Below are 22,522 nucleotides of genomic sequence, written 5' to 3' on the forward strand. Positions count from 1 at the left end.
CACAACATTTTAAAATACTCCTGAGATGGCACGTGTAGCCCCAGCAACAGGGCCAGACCCCAGTCAAGGGCTTCCAGAGTATATTGCACGCGTTCCCGTGAGATTGAGCCTTGCACTGTGCCCAGGGTGGGGGGTGTTGGGGACGGTCCTGTGACTGGTGGTTTCTGCACAGTCACAGGTCTTCTTTCTGTTAATGCAGCCCCACTCACTCTGACTCACCCCTGCCTGCATACACCGGCTTGCTTTAGGACCTGCCAGGGATGTCGCCAAACTCCCATGCCACTTCCTTGCCCTGAAACATCATCCGCGGTTTTCTTCCTTTTATTCAGAGTCCTGAAGGCTCAGCTCCTGTCTCACTGTTTGTCTGCCTTCCGGCCCATCTTAAAACTCTTGGTGCATTTCTTGAGCCTTCTCTGTCACTCCTCGGGAGTTCCTGTTTAACCTCTCCTATTTATTGCTCCAGGGGAGTTGGAGCTGGATCGCGTGTGTCTTTTCTGCATCCCTTGGGAGAAGCAAAATATAGTGGAAAAGGTACACGCCTGACAGTCACACCATCCCGGATTTGAACCCCAGCTTTGCTGTAATGAGCTGCGTGACTTAGAGCAAGTTGTGTGGCCTCTCTGATGGCAGTCTCTTTTGTCTAGAGTTGTTTATAAAAGTCATGTTAGGCCAGGTGTGGTGGCTCATGCCTGTAATCCCAGCACTTTGGGAAGCCAAGGTGGGCAGATCATGAGGTCAAGAGATCAAGACTAGCCTGGCCAACATGGTGAAACCCCTACTAAATCTCTAATCAAAATATAAAAATTAACTGGGTGTGGTGACACACACCTGTAGTCCCAGCTACTTGGGAGGCTAAGGCAGAGAATTGCTTGAACCTGGGAGGTGGAGGTTGTAGTGAACTGAGATCGTGCCACTGCACTCCAGCCTGGGCAACAGAGTGAGACTCCATCTCAAAAAAAAAAAAAAAAAAAAAAAAGAGTCAGCTTAATGAGCATTGGCACCATAGTTAGATATCTTTCCTCATCCCAGATTTAGTGTCTGGCCAGAAGAAGATGCTAAATAAATACGTTTTAAAGTGGTTTAACTATGGTTGGATTGCTTGATTCAGATGTTCAAGCTTTGATGTCCAAAGGACCCATCAAAGCTAGAAGAAAGAAAGAGCCATCCAAAGTTTGCACCTATTATATTATGAAAAACATGTTGCCCATGGATCCAAGATTGGCCAAGGGGTTCCCTCGATAGAAATAGCAATTTGCTCGACCTAAAATTTCTCTTAAAAGTCTTCACCCGCCCAGACTTGAGCTTATTCTTATGACCTTAGGTGTGAACATCTCTGAGTCATCCCATTGGAAGAGCATTGACTGAGTACCTGATTTGGGTGATAAGTTATGACATCATCCCTGCCTTCAGGAGCTCAGGAGCTCATTGCCATGCGGAGTGGAGCTCACTACATTACACAATGCTGAGGGCAACACAGGTGGTCAGTCAATGTTCTCATCGCTGAATACCACCTGAGCCAACTCGCTCCAAGGTTTCTGCAATGGCAGCAGGGTTCTGCCGGTGCCACACACTCATAGGCATGGGCGCTGACCACTCACTCAGCTTCCAGTCCCACCTGGAACATTCTGCCCTTTTGCCTGCGGGATAGTCAATGTCTGAAGGCCCCGTAGCACAGTTCAAATCCCATTTCCAATCCAGCCAGCAAATACTTGCATCCCTTCCACAGGCAGGGTCCCCCAGGCTCGCTGCTGCAAGCTGCAAATGTGTCTGACCCATCCTGAGCATTTGACGGGAAGTGACAGTTGCCTTGGAAGTGGATCTCCCAGGGGCACGACTTTTCTCGTGTTAAGTGCCCGCTGCCGACAACGCTGACAGGCCTTGTACCATGGGCACGTGTAGTATTCTGACCTTGCTCCTGCCCCCAGCAGGCCGGCTTCGCTGGCTTCACTGAGAGAGCGTGTCCTTGGGTCAGGTCAGCCAGCTGTCAACTGTGCCCCTGGAGGGTGTGCTGATGGAAGATGTTTCAGCCCCTCCACTCACTTAAAACTCATCCATGATTGCTTTTGGCTTCTCTTTTTCTCTTTCTCTTTGTCTTTCTGGGTCTCTGCGTCTCCCGTTTCTCTCTCTGAGTCTCAATCTGTTTTTCTTCTCTCTCTCTAGTTATATATATGGCAGTATATATATATATATATATATATATATATATATATATATATTACTTATATGTAACTAGGGAAAGAAAGCACACTGTCCCAGGTCCTTCAGAGTAAACGGCTATTCAGACAAGAGGCCACACTGGCGGATCTCGTCCATGTGTTAATGAGCCAGGATCCAGAACCACAGGCTGACCTGGCCTGCCGTTTGCCTGTTCTGGTACTAACAGCTGCTGCCACTGACAGAGACGGCATTTTCTTGTGATAGAGTGGTCTGCTGTCTTCCCTGGGCACAGGAAGCCTGTCTGATGAGGAAGGAAGAGGATTGTCAAGGAGCCAAGCAGTGTGCCTTGAAATGCATCTGGTTTTATTCATGTTGAGTCTTTCCAGGTGAACTGAACTAAATCATAAACTACAAAATGAAAGCAGATTTTTCTTAGCATGCCCATATGGAGCTCACTGAGGAGTTCACCACCATCCGTCAGCTTCCCCTGCCCCCCGAGCACAGAGGATATAATTGTTCTTCTCTTACTGATGGGTAGATTGATGGTGTGGATAAGAAGCCTCTCCCATGGGCTTCTCAGAGGATCATCGCAGTCACTCTGATGGTCACAGAATGACCCACTGAGCTGCAGAACTGGGGAGCTGGGATCTGAGGAAGACTATTACACGTTGGGGTGCTTTTGAGTGGGATGCGAGCAGCCTGTGAAGGTTCAGCCATTTGTGACTTACCTGCCCCAAAACAGGAGCAACAGAACCAGCACCATCCAGGAGGTATCTGGTCCTCAGCAGATGGCTGCGCCTGCGGTAGGTCATCAGGGCCAGAGCCCTGGAACTGGTGCAGTGTGGAGCTTCCAGAAAAGATGCCCAGGCTGACTCCATAACCAGTCCCAAAAAGCAAGTGTCAGACGAGTCAGGGCTGGAGGCTGGCAGTGCTCAGCTGGCTGAGGATGGCACCTCGTCCAGCCTGGTCTGTTTTGCTCTTTTTCTTCTGCATACCCCCCACCCAGGTCTGAGGCCACTTTCAGCAAGTTCCTATTAGAACATGCAGATTCTCTGTACCCCCTCCCCACCACCACCAGCCTCAGTCAACACTTACTGATTTAAACAAGTGAGAACCAAACATTTAGCCCCCAACTCTGGCCCTCCACATTTAATAAATGAAGGGCTCCCTCCCCACACTGCCCCCCAGCAGCGACGTCCTGATGACAGCGATTAGGCCAAGCTGCAGAACTTGACAAGCATCTGCTTTCAGTTCCCATTTTTGGCATATTTTCATGAATTAACTCTTGCAGTGGCAAAAATAGAGGGAGGCAGTCTGGGCCCCGCCCCATGTTCACAGGTCACATGGCAGGCACGGGGACCACAGCACACTTGGCCCAAATCGTGACCTCCACGTAGAGCACATGTGCCTGTCACCAGTCCCTGTGGAGCACACGGAGGTTATGTCCTGCTCACGTACGGAGACAGGTATGGACAATGGCGTGGGCTAGGGAGGAGAGCCACACCTGTGGCTCCAGATCCCAAGAAAGAACAGTGGGTGGATCTATTCCAAACTCCAGTCTGACCATGGAATCCCCAGCCCCTTCCAGGCAGTGGAGAGTCCTGTTTGGTATTGAGGATCAACAGTTGCCACCTGCTCCCTACTTTTAGGCACACTGATGTCACCAGTTCTAATTAAACTTGGCATGAGGGGCAGAGGGCTTTGTGGGCATATGGGGTGTGGGGTATGGGACAAATAACCTGGATTATGCTCATAAAAGCAAAGAGATTGGAAGCACAGAGGCACATCAGAGGTCACAGCAGCTTGATTGCTATGCCAAGAAAGGCCTCCTCCTAACTCACAGCAGCAGGGTCTGAGGCCAGGTGGAGAGAAGAGCAGTGGAGAAGTGGCAGATGGAAGAGACAGACCACACAGAGGAAACAGGAGATCCTCTGCAATGCTTACAGCAACACAGCTCTGGCATGCGCCAACAGAACCCAAGTCACATCCCCAAGGAGGCATGAGAAAGGGTGAGGAATAAGATCACTAACTAGGTAAGCCCAGATGGTAGAGCAGAGGGAGACTTCTTGAAGGTTCGCTGTGGTGGAGTTTTCAGATGAGGAAAATCGAAGGCCCCGGAGGTGAATTGAGCCGCTCACCTACAGGCAGGAGTGCCCCAGTGCTCACCCATCCCATCCTAATTCATCCAGAACACAAACCACGCCACCTCCTGCTACATTTCTTCCCTTTTTCTTTTGGAGAATGAGAATGGTGCACATTTTCTAACCAGCAGAGTCCCATTCCTCATACACTATGAGCAGAGGATGCATCACAAGCCAGTACTTCTGTGGAATTCCATATGGCATCAAAATAGTTTAGTCCCGGCTGGGCATGGTGGCTCATGCTTGTAATCCCAGCACTTTAGGAGCCGAAGTGGGTGGATCATGATGTCAGGAGTTCAAGACCAGCCTGGCCAACACAGTGAAAGCTTGTTTCTACTAAAAATACAAAAATTATCCAGGCATGGTAGCAGGCCCCTGTAGTCCCACCTGCTTGGGAGGCTGAGGCAGGAGAATCACTTGAACACAGGAGGCGGAGGTCACAATGAGCTGAGATTGCACCATGGCACTCCAGCCTGGACAACACAGTGAGACTGTGTCTCAGAAAGTAGTTCAGTCCCTCTTCCTGTCGTGTAAGGAATATAATTATTGAGATATAGTTCACAGGCCATAAAATTCCATTTAAAGTGATCAACGTGTTGGTTTTTAACATGTTCAAAAGGTTGTACAACCATCACCATTAGCTAATTCCAGAACTTTTCCATCACTCCAAAAAGAAGCCCTGTACCCGTTAGCAGTGACTCCTAAGTCTTCCCCCTCCCCATCTTCTGGCCACCACTAATCTAACCTTTTGTCTTTATGGCCTTGCCTATTTTGGACATTTGACATCAATGGACTCAGACAGCGGGTGGCCTTTTGTGCCTGAATCCCTTCACTTAGCATCATGTGTTTGAGGGTCATCCATGTCGTAGCATGTGCCAGTGCCTCATTCCTTTTTTTGGCTGAGTTATAAGATTCCGTTGTATGGGTAGAGACCAAATTTTGTTTATTTGTACACCAGTTAGTGGATATTTGGGTCTTTTCCACTCTTGGCTCCTATGAATAATGCTGATGTGAATATTTGTGTACAAGTTTTCATGGGAGCATGCATTTTCAGTTCCGTTGGGTATATATACTAGGAATTGAATTGCTGGGTCATGTAGGGACTCTGTTTCACTTTTTGAGGAACCACCAAACTGTTTTCCACCATGGCTGCCCCATTTTACATTCCCACCTGCAATGTGCGAGGCTTTCGATCTCTCAGTATCCTTGCCAACACTTGTTACTACCTATTTTTAAAATTATAGCCACGCTAGTGGATGTGAAGTGATCTCTCCTTGTGGTTTTCATTTGCATTTCCCTAGTGACTAATGATAGCATCTTTTCATGCACTTGCTGGCCATCCGTGTCCTTTCTTTGGTAAAATGTCTACCAGAATCCTTTACCCATGTTTTAAATTTAGCTAGTTAGGTTTTTATTGTTGCGTTGTAATAATTAAGGGTTTTGCTGGACATATTTTCCATGTTCAACACAATCATAAAGTATTAAGTTTCTCACCTTATGTTTGTGAGGGGGAAAGTGATACTTCCCCCAAACAGTGAAATAACTTAAGCCCAAAACAAGAGAGAGCTGAGCACCAGAATAGGCAGGGCCCTGGGAGGCTCTAGCCAAAAGAAGGTAATGGAATGAGGAAGGTAGCAAGAAAAAAGAAGAAACTTTGTTTTAAATCCAAAGCACTGCCCGGCAGGTGGCTGAGGCTTGTGTGTATAAAATGAGGACAGGAGCATGGGTCTCTTCTCTCCTGGCAAAGCCACTGCGGGGCAAATGGGCCTACAGACACAAAGTGCTTTGAATTCAGTGCTGAGAAAATTCTCAGGCCCGTGAAAGCTGCTGGGAATATTACCGAGCCGTTACTCTAGGGCAGGGCTTGTGTCTCATTTAGCTTCAAGCTAAATCCTCAGCAGCTTTCAAAAATGGGTTTGGTTACCGAATGAATCAGCCCGCTGAAGATGAGATTTCAAGGTCATATAGATAACAGCCTTAGTCTCTCTTTTTATGGTTTATTACACGAACCTGGTGAACCAAATAGCATAACTATTAACATATTATTAGCACATTTTGCTATCAATGCATTTCTTCACCCATTTCAAAAGTACATCTTTTGAATTGCTGGACTGACCACACCTTCTTGTAGGAGGGATGTGAGCCCACAGGTGGCCCGGTGGCCTCTCCCTGCGGTATTTGCATAGCTCAGACGGCAGCCAGTGGGGAACAGGGCTCTGTGTTTCCCTCCAGATACCACCTTCTACCCCAGCCCGGAAGGCAATTAGACTAAGGAGTCCTCGAGGTCCAGCCCGGGAATGGCCAGCTCCAGATCAGGTCTCCGTCAGCAGGTGGATGGGGCCAAGCTTCCTCTGCCCTGGCCCACGGCATCATTATTTCAAACTGTGAAAATAATGCCAGAGAAAGGAAGCACCCATAGGGGCTTCTCATTTTTCAGCCTCCCCAGCTCCTGAAGGCCCCTGCCTGATTTGCATTCTCAGCTACATTTGCATAACAGAATACACCAGCACTTCCCTGGACCAACTGTGGTAGGCGGGCAAGTTTTGTTTTTGTTTTGTTTGGGTTTTTCATCTCCTGCCATGTCTCCAGCAGGTTTCTAGTTACATCCAAATGACGTGGAGATTAGGTTTCACATATGTCATTGGCCCGTGATTCAACCAGCCCCCCTCCCCCGCCCCGGGCCCAGAGTTCCTCCAAGATCAACCCCCAGGCACTGAAGGTGGGTTTGGGGAGCAGCCTCGCCAGCCCGGAGGGAGGCGGGTCCTTATGCTTCTCACGCTCCGGCGGGCCTCTTCTCCGTCTCCGGCCCCGGCAGCTGTGTGTCCTTCAGTTATATGCTCAAGCGTTATTTTTTTCCCTTTCCTTTTCCCCCAAACCCGGAAACAATATTTTGGGAGTCAAGGGAGGGTGCCGGAGGAAGAGTCACAGGGGACAGAAGGAAGCGTGCAGCTGCCGAAGCCACGCTGCTCTGCAGACGGAACCCTCTAGACTCATTCAGCACAATGTGGCTGTGGAGGAAATCCTGCCAGGCCGATGATAAGGCGGGAAATGGAGTCACTTCCTCACCAGATGCTTTATTCAGGTAGAAAAAAAGTCCTCACTTCCTTGCGTGTGCTCTGCTGGCCACTATTCCCAGCGGCCAGGGCGGCTTGCTCCCCCCGTTGCTCTGAGCCGACCCCGATGTCAGGAGAATCACGCTTGCTTGGCTTCGCGAAGAGCTCTCTCTGCAACACGAGTGTCTCTCTACCCCACTTCCTCCTTCACACCCTTTCGCTTTCTCCTGGCCTTCTCTCTCACCTGACGGTCGCATGCCATAGACTCTGTGTGGCCACAGCAGTCACAGGTAGTATTGCCAATGAGTCTCCAGCCCTCTCGGTGGAATCTAGGATCAGGATGCACCCAGTGGTTTCTACGTTTGCATAGATGTTCAGAAACAGCCTTTGACCCCTGGTCATCTCCCGTGCCCTGTAGCACAGGCACCAATGCTACCCTCTTGCCTGTGTACTGCAGCCAGAGTGACCCATTCAGAATCAAATCAGTTGCTTCCATGCTTAAATCTAAGGTTCCCAATGCTCCGGCTCCAACCTGGTTCTCCTGCTCAGCTTGTCACTCTTACATCAACCCTGGTTCATTCAGAGATTCAACTCAATCATTTTCTGCAAGCAACTTTCTCCAGGTCCCTAGGTTGAGCCGAACAACCCTCGCCGTTCCCTGTTCGCGTTGTTATATGAAGATCATCTGTTTGCATGTCTTGTCATTGGCCCCATGATTGTTCTTTCACCCTCTTAGGCAGCACCTGTCAAAGTGTGTCTTCCTAATACTCAAAACACAGCAGCAGTCTCCGTGACAGAGGGGTTGGGGGCCAGATGAGTTTGGAAAATGCTGCTCCCTTTCTTGGAGAATCAAGCGCCCGTGAGTGGGGGTGATACGAAAAATCAGTCAGTTCCCGCCATGTCCTTGGGAACCAGCTAAACATCAGCCCCTGGGAGGGAGATACTAGAGGCTACTGCTGAAAAAAAAATAAAGCACTGAATGCTTTTTAAGCCAGTCATTTCTTTGGCCTCTGAATACTCCCCTTTTAAAAAAATATCATCTATTAGGATGTTTGGAAAACCTGCCGTATCATAATACAAAACAGTTTATTTCAGCTCCACAAACATTTGCTGAGTTACTAATATACGACAGACACATGCTGTAAGGATCCAAAGATAAATAAAACGTTGTCCTGCACCTCCAGGTGCTAAGAGTTGAATGGGGAAAGCAGGCCTAAACAGATGATCTTCATATAATACCGTGAATAGGGAACAGCCGAGGATTATTTGGCTCAACCTAGGGATTTGGAGCAAGTTGCTTGCAGAAAATGATTGAGCTGAATCTCTGAATGAACCAAGATTGACGTAAGGGTGACAAGCTGAGCAGGAGGACTAGGTTGGAGCCAGAGTATTGGGAACTTTAGAACAACAGATTTGATTCTGAATGGGTCACTCTGGTTGCAGTACACAGAAGAGATTTATAGGCAGAGCACAAGACTCAGACCGAGGCACAGAGATCGGACTGGAAATCACAGCAGTCATCCTGGGGAGAGAAGGTAAAGCGAGAGAAAAGTGTTCAGGTGGTAAAATCGCAGTGCATCCACCTCCCCGTTCCATCCTGTCCCCTGGCCACTTCAGTGCTCACTGACTTGACCTCCAGCTGCAAGAGATGTGGCATCTGCATCTATTTCCCTGATGGGTACTTCACCTGGGACGTGGCCAGCTAGGAGTGCTGGGGTATTGACATTCCACAGGAGCTACCTTCAACTAATGAATAGCCGAATTTGGTGTATAAATGCCCCAGCTCCCTAGCCCCTCAGTGGGTGAACAAGAGGTGCATGATCTACATTGGTCCTCAGATTTCTCTGGCAGGAGTAATGTTTGCCAGTAGCAATAACGTGCTTGATGAGGTAACTCATGCATGGGTCTTTTCCTTTTTTCTCTCCCTTCCCTGCTTCACTTAGTTCTTAGCGTCATCTCCCAAATAAACCACTTGCACCCAAATCTTTGTCTTAAGGACTGCTTCTAAGGGAGCCTAACCTATGGCCATGGGATTTACTGATTAATGAATGTGGGGCCTGAGGAAGAGAAAAACATTTAGGAGACTCTCAAGCTATAGATTTACTTGATGCCATAGGCAGGTTGAAGACAGAACGAGAGGGAGGCTTGATGGAGGGAGTGATGATAGCTTCAGTTTGGGCAGGTTCAAACTCCCTAGGGGATGTCTTAGAAAGCAACTGGAATAAGTATCTGGGAGTTAGGGTAGAAAGTGCGACTGGATATAAAGATGTTAGAGACATTATCATAGGGGTGGTATTTAAGACCAAGAGAGTGAAAGAGATTGGCCAAAGAGAGAAAAGAAAATATCCAGACAGAAGCCTGATGGGCAGCATCAAGAACATATCAGAATGGGTCAGGGAAGAAGTGCCCATGAGGGAGACAGAAAGGAAATTCTCCAGGAGGAAGGAGGCAGACCAAAGAGAGCAGAGTCACAGAAGACCCTCGGTGGTCCTGGTGTCCAGGGCATCAGAGCACCTGGTAAGATGCAGCCTACATCCAGTGAATTTAACTACATAGAGGGTACTGGTGGTCTCTGTAGGGGTGGTTTCAGAGGCACAATATAGGAAGAAGCCATACCGAGTGGGTTCCAACGTGGGTGGGAAGTGAGCCGATGAATGTGGCTTGGCAGCTTGTCTGAGACGGCAGAGACAGAGAAGATAATGATTAGGGTGGAGCACACATCGGCAGGGACATTTGGAGGCTCTCTGAGGCCAGAAGGAAGGATGTGGTTGAAATTGTAGTTGAGAGCAGGGACAACTGACAGAGGAAGGTTCCCGAAACAATGGGAGATGGTGGAATAAGGGGAAGGGTGGAGAGGAGCAGGGAAGGACAGGGAGAAAGGGACATCTGTGCATGGGCCAGGGTGGAAAGCAGTGATAATTCTCGCCCAACAACCCCTTTTCTCAGAGAAGTAAAAGGTGGCATTCACTGCTAAAAGGTGAGGAAGACAGGGGAGACAAGTGGTGGCTGTTGGGACCAGTCATCAAAAGGAACAGAAAAGATCTGACAAAGGGTCAAGGATTGCCAGGTGGAGTCAGAACTCACTGAGTTTAAAGACCATCAGTTTTCAGCAGCACTGGTCTGCAAGGTTGGGTGACTTTCTTCAGCACCGCTTGGAAGCCCAGATGAGACTTGTTGTGGGATGGAGTCAAAGTTGGGGCACAGAGGAGGGTCGGGATGGGAGGAAGCAAGCTGAGGGAGGCAGGAAGGAGGTTCCCTGGGCAGAAAGAAGAACTGGCTGCTTGCCAGCGATCTAACCTGTGAAGTGAAACCCAGCCTTCACGCTCCCTGTCCACCGTGAATTTCTTTATGAATACACACTGTAAGAAGTTTGCTTTACCTGTCAAAATTTCACTCACCTCACCTAGTTAAGAAAAGAGCTTATATCTTTATTAAACATCATTGCACCAATGCAGGGACTCCGAACGTACTCTGAGGTTCCTTCCAGTTCAAAGTTTTCTGTTACAGTGATTCTCCCTTTCCTGTCTCTTACCTCTCTAACCCTAAAGTTGTCATGAGAGAAGAGACACGCAGAGACACCCGTGGAGACAAAATTATAGTCTTGAAAAATAGAAAATATCAAGGGCATCTGATAGCTGCGTTTGACTTCCCGTTGGCATGATCTGATTTTCTTTTTACTGTCTTCTTACTGCTGATGAGACTTTGCACTCTGCTGGATACACAATGGCGGCACACACTGATTTAGTTTAGTTCAAATGCACACGTAGAGGCATTGCTTCTCTCTAGATTATAAGCTCTTTGGGGACAAGATGGCTTTTCTCTCTTAGAATCCCCTTTGATTATATAACGTCTGCATGCATAGTCAGCTCAAAGATTGTAGAATATAGCTGAATTTCTCATTTGCTTATAGCCAGTTAAGCCATATTAAACTTTTCCAGTATGTAAAGATAGCCGAGAACATACACTGAGCTCATCAGTCTGCTGGGCAGAGCTCTTGACGGCTCTTCTGGGCCTGGGTCTAAGGAGGCCTTCACTTAACCTGGGGGCTGTTGCATGGTTCTAGGTCATGGCTGCTGCCTGAGAGTTCCTGTCTCTCTCCATCATCTCCCAGCATTTTTGTTTGTCCAATTATGGAGTCTGGAATTCTTTCAGATTAAGTAAGCACTTAGAATGTAACATTACTATATGTAGTATATATTAAAATGTATTTCATAAATAGTAATATACATTTTGGTATTGACTTAGAAAAGACAGCTAAGGAGAGAAATCAGAATAGCCTCATAAATGCCATGTCTCCATGTCCACCTCTGCCTTCCAAGATAATCACTGTTAAATCTCGGCGTTTTCCTTTATATTATTTTTTTCTACATGAATACGCACACGTGTATATATTAGGTTTTTACAAAAGTGGAATCATGTTTTGCTGACCAGTTTGTCCTGCTTCACTCACTATGACATCAGGAGCACAATTCTGTGCCGACAAATGTAGGGTACAGCTTTCTATGCTCAACAGCATTCCGTCACGTGGAACTCATCACGTCAATCATTTATTTTCAGACATTTGTTTCCAGGTTTATGCTATTACAAATAACCTGTGCATTTTATTATTTTTCAAAATAAATAACTGGAAGTGAAATTACTAACAAATGCTTTTTTAAAAGGCTTTTGATATGCATTACCAAATTCAGAAGCTCTCCGTGTTTACCTTTACCTGGGCATAAGTGTTGTTTTGGGACCCTGGCCCATATCCCCTGCCGCATGCCATTCTTTTCAGCACTAAGGATTAACATTCTCTTCCGTTCTTGACCATCTGACCTTTTTAAAAAAAGAAATCTCATTTTATTTGGAGCCAGGTTTAAATGAAATTTGTTGAAGGGACCAGGCGTGGTGGCTCACGCCTATAATCCCAGCACTTTGGGAGGCCAAGACAGGAGGATCACTTGAGGCCGGGAGTTCAAGACCAGCCTAGCCAACATGAAACCCCATCTCTACTAAAAATACAAAAATTAGCCAGGCATGGTGGAGAGCACCTGTTGTCCCAGCTACACAGGAGGGTGAGGTGGGGGAATCACTTGAATCAGGGAGCCACTGCACTCCAGCCTGAGCGACAGTGCAAGACTCCACCTAAAAATATATATATCTTGAAGGTTTTGAAGGGAAAAGGAAAATATTGGAGGGCAGCTGCCTCCCGGGAGACAGAGAAAGAGGGGTGGGAGTGCTCCACAGCCTCCCACCTCTGGGAGGGATGAGGGCACCTCTGCTGAGTTTAGGAGTCTTGACCTTGGTCTCTCCCCATCCACACCTACCTGGCCTGCTTCCAACCCTACAGCAAGTCTGGGCCTGGGAGTTTGGCCATCCTTTTCCATTGGGCCAGCCCTGGGTGGAACTCCGATCCTCTGTGGCCTCTGAATTGGAAATTTGTGGAGACGCAGTTGGGGACAGAGCCACCAGAGCTGGGGCCCTGCCCGCCTCTTTCCTGTGGGAGGAGCCGGTGTGAGCCTCTCCATGGGAACCTGTGATCTGTGAAGTCGGGTAAGCCCTTGCCAGTCCTGACATGAGCAAGGGACACAGAGCTTCCTGAATATATAGACTGGGAGTTTGTCTAAATACGTGATGATGACCCAGGTTTTCTTTTTCCCTCTTTGTTGCTTTTAATACATAAAATGAGCATGTGTTTATTTAAAACAGCTTTCAAACTTAAACAAGTAATGACAGACTGTTCAAACAGACTTCAGAAATCGCCCTAATAGGGATGTTTGAAAAAGCAAGAAGACTTTCTTCGAAAGAAGCTTTCAGGACATTCTGTCCCAAAGCCACAGGGTCTCCTTTGAGCTTTGGAATCATAGGCGGGCAAAGTTTAGAGGCCAGATCCAATCTCCAGGGGGTTAAATGACTTGCCCTCTAGCCCTACAATGTGACTAATAATGTTTAAAGAAGGATAGCTAGGTAGGCGTTGGACTGTCACTTTTCATCTTCAAGCAGAACACGGGCTGTGTGCATTTTAGTTCGTAATTCCTATGGAAATTACGAACCATCCTCAGATCCGAAAGCTTCCAGGGAGCTGGGAAATCGCTTCTGTGAAATGGCAGGCTCAGCAGAACCTCTCGGGGAAGGTTGAGTAGGTGCAGAACGGTCTGCGGCAGGACAGGCAAGAGCAAGGTGTTTGTTCTTCCCCAGGCTCATGTTCCGTATCTAATTTACAAATGGCTTTGAGTGACCTACGTTCATCTTCACGATAATGAATTTTATGGCTATGGATGAAGTAAATGAGGCTCGGGGTTGGGTTATCTGCTCAAGGTTATAAACTAATAAAATATCAAAGCCAAGCTTCACCCAGACTCCTCCTCCAAGTCCCATGTTCTTCTCAGCCCCCTGCGACAGCAACAGTAGCTCCATGCTGAGGCTTTGGGTCAAGAGCCGCTAGTTGAGCTCATCTCACTCTCGAAAAGACGTCCTGTGTCATGCACATCAGAAATGGCCTGTTCGGTTGATGAGAAGCACTGTTAATTGTGTGGGGGTGAGGGTGGTGAGAGGGAATTATTCCAGCTCCGAGGAGCTGGGGATATTTGGGACAGCATGTCTTCTGCTCTCCAGCACCGTGTGCCAGGCCAACTGGGAGACAATGCCAGCTGGAGTGTGTCCCTGCATCCTCCGGTGTCCCAGGATGGCTTCAGGTCCAGAGAGGACAATGTATCAGGGGCTTAGTCCGGTTCAGATTTTGCCACACAAAACTCCACTGATGACTAAAGGGATTGAGAGCCTGGCCACCGACCTTCTCAATGTCAAGCCGAATTGCAGATAACCAATTGCCAGTGTGCTGATACATTCGGGCGTCTTTTGTCTGGGCTGTTGGGGGTTTCAGCCTGCCCATCCCTCAGAGACAGAAGCAAGGACAGGCGGACTAGCTGACATTTGCAGCCGTGTCTGTGGTGTCCTGGGCTGTTGCTCTCTGGAAGAGGCAGAGTTTCTCTAGCTTGTGAAGTCCTGGCTCCTTCCTGTCCCATGGACCCCTGTATATAGAGAGGGGTGTGCGTCTTGGCAGGCAATCGTGACGGTGCCTCAGCTCTGTGCTAAGAGCACTAAACACACGTTTTATGTACGTCTATTGCCTCGCCTTTCTAACACTGAAATTTAGAAAAGTTTAATGAGATATTTAAAAAGAAGAAGAAAGCCCTTGCGCCCTCTCCTGGTAAAAGTTAACCGAGGACCTTCAAAGATGCAGAAGGCCTGTCGGGTGAGCAGTCACTCCTCTGGGGCTCGCTGATGATGCTGATTTGACCAACGCTGTTGACATACTGGATGGGTCGTCTGTTCTTCTGTGGTCTGTGATCATAGAGCATCTTGTAAACTAGGGTTTCTCAGCCTCGGCCCTGTTGGTATTTGGGGGCTGCCCTGTGCGTTGTGGGATATTGAACAGCATCCCCAGCCTCTGCCCACTAGATACCAGTAGCACCCTCACCCCAAATCATGACCACTACAAATGCTTCCAAAGATTGCCAAATGTCCCCTGTGGGGCAGGATCACCCTCAGTGTGACCCTCGCCCTAAATCCTTGCCTGCCTTTTGTAAAAGGTGGCATTGGTCGGAGCTCACCCCATGAGAGAGCGAGGATGGCCCAAGGCAAAGCCATCATGATGTCGGGAAGCAATATTGATGACTGGTCAATGGAGGTCACTTCTAGGAATTTACTTCAAAAAAGCAACTGAACAAATAGACAAGAATTTATGTGTAAAGATATATCATGATATTGTTTATAAGAGCGAAAGTTTTAAACACTATAAAAAAGGATTTTTGAAAAGTATGGCATATATATCATGAAGATGATTGTATAAATCTGTATTTAATCATGAGGAAAGTTCCCCTAACAATGCCTTAAACCCTCACCAAGCCTACCCCAGGTTTCTCAGAGGTTGTTACTTACCAAAGGAGTAATTTAGATTAATAAGCATTTGGGTAAAGCATTAAGCCAAAGAAAAAATTTACACCAATGATCGTATTCAGAAAACTTAAGCGAACAAACATTTGCTACGCACCTACAGTGTACCAAGGCCACGCCCAGCACGGGGCAGACCAAGAGCATCCCTGGTCCCCCTACGGCAGCCCTTGCCCGAGAGAAGGGGAGCCCCTGTGTGCACAGTTGGAACGCCTCCCAACAGCAAAGCCCAGGGTTCATGGCCTGTTACCATTTCCTGACATAAAACTGTGTGCTTTGAGTCAGGGTTGTTGGGAATCATGTGGGACTATGTCTTGTTTTCTTCTTCATACCTGAATTAATTGGAAGTAAAAAGAATTCATTTACTGATTTATATATTCAAATATTCATTTAGAAAGTTGTCCAAATACTCATTGGACCCAAATGTGAAACATAATCTCCCCAAAATCTAGGAAAGGAGCATTCAGTGATTTGCTCAATCTAAGCCAATCCGGGGCTGGACTTTGCTACAACACAGTACAGACCTGACTCGAGGTGGAAAGATGGGCATGGAAGGGAGGCGCCCTCTTTGTCTCTCAGGGACCTGCATGTCCAGTAACACACCCTGACCTTGTGCCTTCTGAGGTTCGCTACTTGAGTAAATGCAGAGTTGTGGTCATCCAGTCTAGCCATACCTAAGAGAAACCCTCTGACAGCTTCCTTTCTCCGGGACAACCTTCACCTTAGAGGCTGGCATTGCACCAGTCGCCGCCGCCCCTGGCCCCTCCACCGACGGACCCCTCGGCCGATCAAGCACCCTCACAGAGCTGCCGTTAGCCACACCAGGGCATCAGCAGAAAGAAGGGTGCTAGTTTCTATCTGGATTCAAAGCCTGGCTCTGCCATTTGTTAGAAAAGTCTCTTATTCCCTGCGATTTTCAGCTTTTTCATCTTCAGAACAGAAACAAATACAATAATAAGATTAGTACAAAGAATTAGCTGGATGAGATAGCTCATGCCTTTAATCCTAGAACTTTGGGAGGCTGAGGCAAGAGAATCACTTGAGCCCAGGAGTTCACAACCAGCCTGGGAAGCATAGTAAGACCCCATCTCTACAAGAAATTTAAAAATTAGCCAAGTGTGATAATCCTGGGTATTCAGGAGGTGGAGGCAGGAGGATCGCTTGCTCCCAAAAGTTCGAGGCTGCAGTGAGTCATGATTGCACCACTGCATCGCAGCCTGGGCAACAGAGCAAGACTTGGTCTCAAAAAAAAAAAAATTGGTACGAACACTAAAATAATACCTGTCAGACATTTGATAAGATGTCAACATTCAATCAAAGCGTATGATATTCATTATCCTTGCTACATTTTATTACTTTTGTGGATGGGCGTGCTAGCTCAAACTGCAAAACCTCCAATACTTCCTGACTGCCTCTGCTGTTTTATTTTTCTCCTCGGTCCTTAGCACTCTCTCCTATGCTGTGTGATAATTTACTTTGATTGCTGTCCGTTCTGTTCCACTAGATAGAAGCTTCGTGAAGCAGGAACTTTTAGTCTATTTTATGCACTGCTGTATCTCTACGACGCCTGGCACATAAATAGGTTCTCAATAAATATTTCTTGAATTAATGAAAACAGTGTTTTCTGAATCATGGCCTCTAAAGAGCATTTGCCTTTTCGTCTCTGGCCCTTCTGAAGGTGCCCAGGCTGCCCTGGCAGGATGCCTCTTTCTCCGTGGGGTGCCGTTCTATGCCGCTCTCTCTAACACTCTTCCTTTTTCTTCCCTCATCTCCCCTGACTGCAGGATGCCTTTGTGGAACTGTATGGCCCCAGCATGCGGCCTCTGTTTGATTTCTCCTGGCTGTCTCTGAAGACTCTGCTCAGCTTGGCCCTGGTGGGAGCTTGCATCACCCTGGGTGCCTATCTGGGCCACAAGTGAAGTCAACACGCCTGCCCCAAACAAATATGCAAAAGGTTCACTAAAGCAGTAGAAATAAAATACATTATCGTGATGTACCATGAAACAAAGCTGCGGGCTGTTTAAGAAAAAAATAACATATACACACCTACACACACACACACACACACACACACAGAGACAGACATACACACACAACAGTTTACAGGCAAAAAGTCGAATCAGCTATTTACTGCCAAAGGAAAATATCATTTATTTTTTACATTATTAAGAAAAAAGATTTATTTATTTAAGACAGTCCCATCGAAACTCCTGTCTTTGGAAATCTGACCACTAATTGCCAAGCAACCGCTCCGTGCGGTCCACCTGGATGTGCTGTGCCTGTAAACACAGATTCGCTTTCCGTGTCTCTGGCTGGACTGACTCACCATCTGAAGAGCAGAAGGACGGAAAAAGGACCAGATCATTGGGGAAGCTGGCTTTCTGGCTGCTGGAGACTGGGAAGAAGGTGTTCGTTCACTTGCATTCTTTGCCCCGGGGGCTGTGATATTCACAGAGGGAGGGTTCCTGGGAGGAGGCCCATGCCTCCCTGGCCTGAAGAAGAGACTCTTTGCGTATGACTCACATGATGCATCCCTCATGGGAGGAAGAGAGTTGGGAACTTCAGATGGACCTGGTACCCGTGAGATTTCCACGCCCAAGGACAGTGATGGGAAAAAATGCCCTTAAATCATAGGAAAGTATTTTTTTAAGCTACCAATTGTGCCGAGAAGCATTTTAGCAATTTATACAATATTCATCCAGTACCTTAAGCCCTGATTGTGTATATGCATATATTTTGGATACACACCCCCCAACTCCCAATACTGGCTCTGTCTGAGTAGGAAACAGAATCCTCTGGAACTTGAGGAAGTGAACATTTCAGTGACTTCAGCATCAGGAAGGCTAGAGTTACCCAGACCATCAGGCCGCCACAAGTGCCTGCTTTTAGGAGACCGAAGTCCGCAGAACCTGCCCGCTTCCCAGCTTGGAGGCCTGGTCCTAGAACTGAACCTGGACCCTCACTGGCCTCCTCCAGGGATGATCAGCAGGGCAGTGTGGTCTCCGAATGTCTGGAAGCTGACGGAGCTCAGAATTCTACTGTCAAGAAAGAGCAATAGAGAGGCGCGGCTGGGCCTGTCACCCTGGGGTCCTCCAGGTAGGCCCATTGTCACGTGGAGCATCGGAGCCACAGCTCTTCTTAAGACATGTATCACTGTGGAGGGAAGGAACAGAGGCCCTGGACCCTTCCTAGCAGAGGGACATGGTGAAGGCTGGGAACGTGAGGAGAGGCGACAGCCACAGCGCGTTTTGGCCTTAGCACATGGCACGCTGGCTGTGTGACCTTGGCCCATCTGTGCTGTTTAAAGCAAGGCTTTAAATGACTTTGGAGAGGGTCATAAATCCTAAAGGAAGCATTGAAGTGAGGTGTCATGGATTAATGGACCTATGTCTATGGAATTACATGTAAAACATTATCTTGTCATTGTAGTTTGGTTTTATTTGAAAACCTGACGGAAAAAAAAAAAAAAAGAAAAAGTTCCAGGTGTGGAATATGGAGGTTATCTGTACATCCTGGGGCACTTAAAAAAAAAAGTCAGCGATGGATAACTGTAAAGTAGCAAAAGAAGTGACATCTTCAGCAAATAAACTAGAAAATGTGTTGTTTTTTTCCAGTTTAGAATCAGCCTTGAGACATTGATGAAATAACTCTGTGGCATTATTGCATTATATACCATTTATCTGTATTAACTTTGGAATGTACTCTGTTCAATGTTTAATGCTGTGGTTGATATTTCGAAAGCTGCTTTAGAAAATACATGCATCTCAGCGTTTTTTTTTTTTTTTAATTGTGTTTAGTTATGGCCTATACACTATTTGTGAGCAAAAATGATCATTTTCTGTTGCAGATTCTTCAAAAGCATTTCTGAGAAGGTGAGATAAGCCCTGAGTCTCAGCTACCTAAGAGAAACCTGGATGTCACTGGCCACTGAGGAGCTTTGTTTCAACCAAGTTAACGCGCATTTCCATGTCAACAGAATTGTTGATTGTGACAGATATATCTGTTGTCCCTTTGACCTTGTTTCTTGAAGGTTTACCCGTCCCTGGGCAATTCTGCATTTAATTCATGTTATTCAGGATTACATGCCTGTTTGGTTAAACCCATGAGATTCATTCAGTTAAAAATCCAGATGGGGAATGACCAGAGGATTAAAATCTATAGCGGTTTGACCTTTAGAGAGTTGCTTTACGTGGCCTGTTTTAACGCAGACCCACCCAGAGCCCTCCTGCCCTCCTTCCGCGGGGGCTTTCAGTGGCTGTCCTTCAGGGTCTTCCTGAAATGCAGTGGCGCTTACGCCCCACCAAGAAAGCAGGAAACCTGTGGTATGAAGCCAGACCTCCCCGGTGGGCCTCAGGGAACAGAATGATCAGACCTTTGAATGATTCTAATTTTTAAGCAAAATATTATTTTATGAAAGGTTTACATTGTCAAAGTGATGAATATGGAATATCCAATCCTGTGCTGCTATCCTGCCAAAATCATTTTAATGGAGTCAGTTTGCAGTATGCTCCACGTGGTAAGATCCTCCAAGCTGCTTTAGAAGTAACAATGAAGAACATGGACGTTTTTAATATAAAGCCTGTTTTGTCTTTTGTTGTTGTTGTTGTTCAAACGGGATTCACAGAGTATTTGAAAAATGTATATATATTAAAAGGTCATGGGGGCTAACTGCCGGCTGGCTGCCTTTTGCTGTGGGGTTTTGTTATCTGGTTTTAACAGTAACTGTGCCCAGCCGCTTGGCCCCAGAACTGTACAGTATTGTGGCTGCACTTGCTCTAAGAGTAGTTGATGTTGCATTTTCCTTACTGTTAAAAACATGTTAGAAGCAATGAATGTATATAAAAGCTTCAACTAGTCATTTTTTTCTCCTTTTTTTTTTTTTTTTTTCATTTTATCTAATTATTTTGCAGTCGGGCAACGGAGAACCATCCCTATTTTGGGTTGATGAGGGGTTCACACGTGAATCTTAACTGCTCTTTATGAATGAAAAGCAGCCCTCTTTACATTGGGCCAGGGTCAGAGTTAAATAGAATATAAGCACTTTTCAAATTGGGGTCAAGGGCTCTAAAAAAAAAAGCCCAAAGGAGAAGAACATCCAAGAATCTCCCAATCCCTTGCTGCGTGAATACTCTGAAAGAGAGGCAGGAACGACAAGGGATGGGACCCACGGCCATCACCTCGTTTCCAAAGATTTTGCAGGGGTGGAAAATTCTGGCAGGCTTAAGATTTGGATTAAAATCACAGTTAGAATTAAAGGAGCACCTTGATTTAGTTCAAACAAGAAGCCTACATTCTCTCCACAGCTCACTTACCTCTCCATGTTCAATGTGGCCTTCCATTTATATGTGATCTTCATTTTGTTAGTAAATGCTTATCATCTAAAGATGTAGCTCTGGCCCAGTGGGAAAAATTAGGACGTGATTAGACATCGAGAGGAGTTATAATAATCAAGATTAAATGTAAATAATTCGGGTAATCCCAACACATGTCTAGCTTTCACCTCCAGAATCTATTGAGCAAACAGAATTGCAAACAGTCTCTATTTGCAGTTAAACTTATCCTAAAACAAATAATTTATAAATGTGAACTTAAACTCTAATTCCAATTGTACTCTTAAGGCAGTGACTGTTTTTAGACTTTCTTATCGCTTATAGTTTGTAATGTACACCTACCCTATCTGAGAAAAGCAGGAAAGGCTTGAAATATAAGCCATTCTAAGGAAATTAGGGAGTCAGTTGAAATTCTATTCTGATCTTATTCTGTGGTGTCTTTTGCAGCCCAGACAAATGTGGTTACACACTTTTTAAGAAATACAATTCTACATTGTCAAGCTTATGAAGGTTCCAATCAGATCTTTATTGTTATTCAATTTGGATCTTTCAGGGATTTTTTTTTTGTTTTAATTATTATAGGACAAAGGACATTTGTTGCAGGGATGGGATGGAGGAAGACTTTTTAAATGAGTAAAACATTCCCAAGTTTGGATCAGAGAGTTGGAGGTTTTCAGAATAACCAGAACTAGGGGTATGAGGGACCTGTATTGGGGTCGATGTGATGCCTCTTCGAAGAACCTTGTGTGACAAATGAGAAACATTTTGAAGCTTTGTGGTACGACATTTAGATTCCAGAGACATCGGCACGGCTCAAAGTGCAGCTCCATTTGGCAGTGTAGTGGTATAAATTTCAAGGTGGATATATCTAATGGGTATTTAAACAATAAATGTGCAGTTTTAACCCACAGGATATTTAATGTCAACCTTCTGGTTGGTAGGGACATGTGTTTCTAAATGTTTATTATATACAACACAGAAAAAAATTTCAATAAGATAAAATTAAGCAATGTGAAACTGAATTGGGAAGTGATAATACAAGTCCTTTGGTCTTAACCCAGTGAATCATTCTCTTCTGTGTCTTTGGACAACCATGACCTTGGACAGCCATGAAATATGCATCTCACTGGATGCAAAGAAAACCAGATGGAGCATGAATGGTACTGCACCCATTCATCTGGACTGCCCTAGAAAAGGAACTTAAAGCCAACATCCTGTTGACAAGGTGGTTCTGCATACCAAGCTCAGCACAGAAGATGGAAACACTGATGGAGGATGGAAAGGCTCGCTGGATGAAACAAATTTTGAGACTATTAATAAATAGAACTGTAGTAGAGAAACTGAGTAGTTCCATGCACCTAAAGCTTTTGGGAAACCTGCAGTGGGCCTTCCAGATAGCTCATTTCATTACGTTTTTCCCTCCCAGGTAGAATTTGCAAGAGTGCTAGTGAATTGCATCTCTTTTGGGGAAGCTTTCTTTTGGTGGTTTTCTTTATTATACCTTCTTAAGTTTTCAACCAAGGTTTGCTTTTGTTTTGAGTTACTGGGGTTATTTTTGTTTTGAATAAAAATAAGTGTACAATAAGCGTTTTTGTATCAAAAGCCTTTGTTATCAAGATTTTCATACTTTTACCTTCCATGGCTCTTTTTAAGATTGATACTTTTAAGGGGTGGCTGATATCCTGCGACACTGCACACACGCAAGATACGGTAAGGACGCTTTACGCGGTTAAGGTAAAGTAAGTCTCCAGTTGGCCACCATGAACTATAATGGCACTTTGTTTGTGTTGTTGGAAAAAGCCACATTGCCATTAAACTTTCCTTGTCTGTCTAGTTAATATTGTGAAGAAAAATAAAGTACAGTGTGAGATACCAGTTGTGCCCTGGAATTGTTTATAATGTGTTAACA

General features: G+C 46.1%; 1 protein-coding gene across 1 annotated transcript in view; it reads left to right on the forward strand.

Annotated features, from left to right (window-relative positions):
- The window catches only part of BCL2 (BCL2 apoptosis regulator), a 197,414-nt gene extending 174,931 nt beyond the window's left edge, over window positions 1-22,483 (forward strand). Inside the window, exon 3 of the mRNA XM_039463518.2 lies at window positions 17,068-22,483. Coding sequence (XP_039319452.1) covers window positions 17,068-17,202 — 135 coding nt within the window. The 3' untranslated portion in view covers window positions 17,203-22,483. The remainder of the gene's footprint in view (window positions 1-17,067) is intronic.
- Window positions 22,484-22,522: the final 39 nt, after the last annotated feature.

This window comes from Saimiri boliviensis, chromosome 13 (genome assembly GCF_048565385.1).
Source record: "Saimiri boliviensis isolate mSaiBol1 chromosome 13, mSaiBol1.pri, whole genome shotgun sequence".
NCBI classification, from domain to species: Eukaryota; Metazoa; Chordata; class Mammalia; order Primates; family Cebidae; genus Saimiri; species Saimiri boliviensis.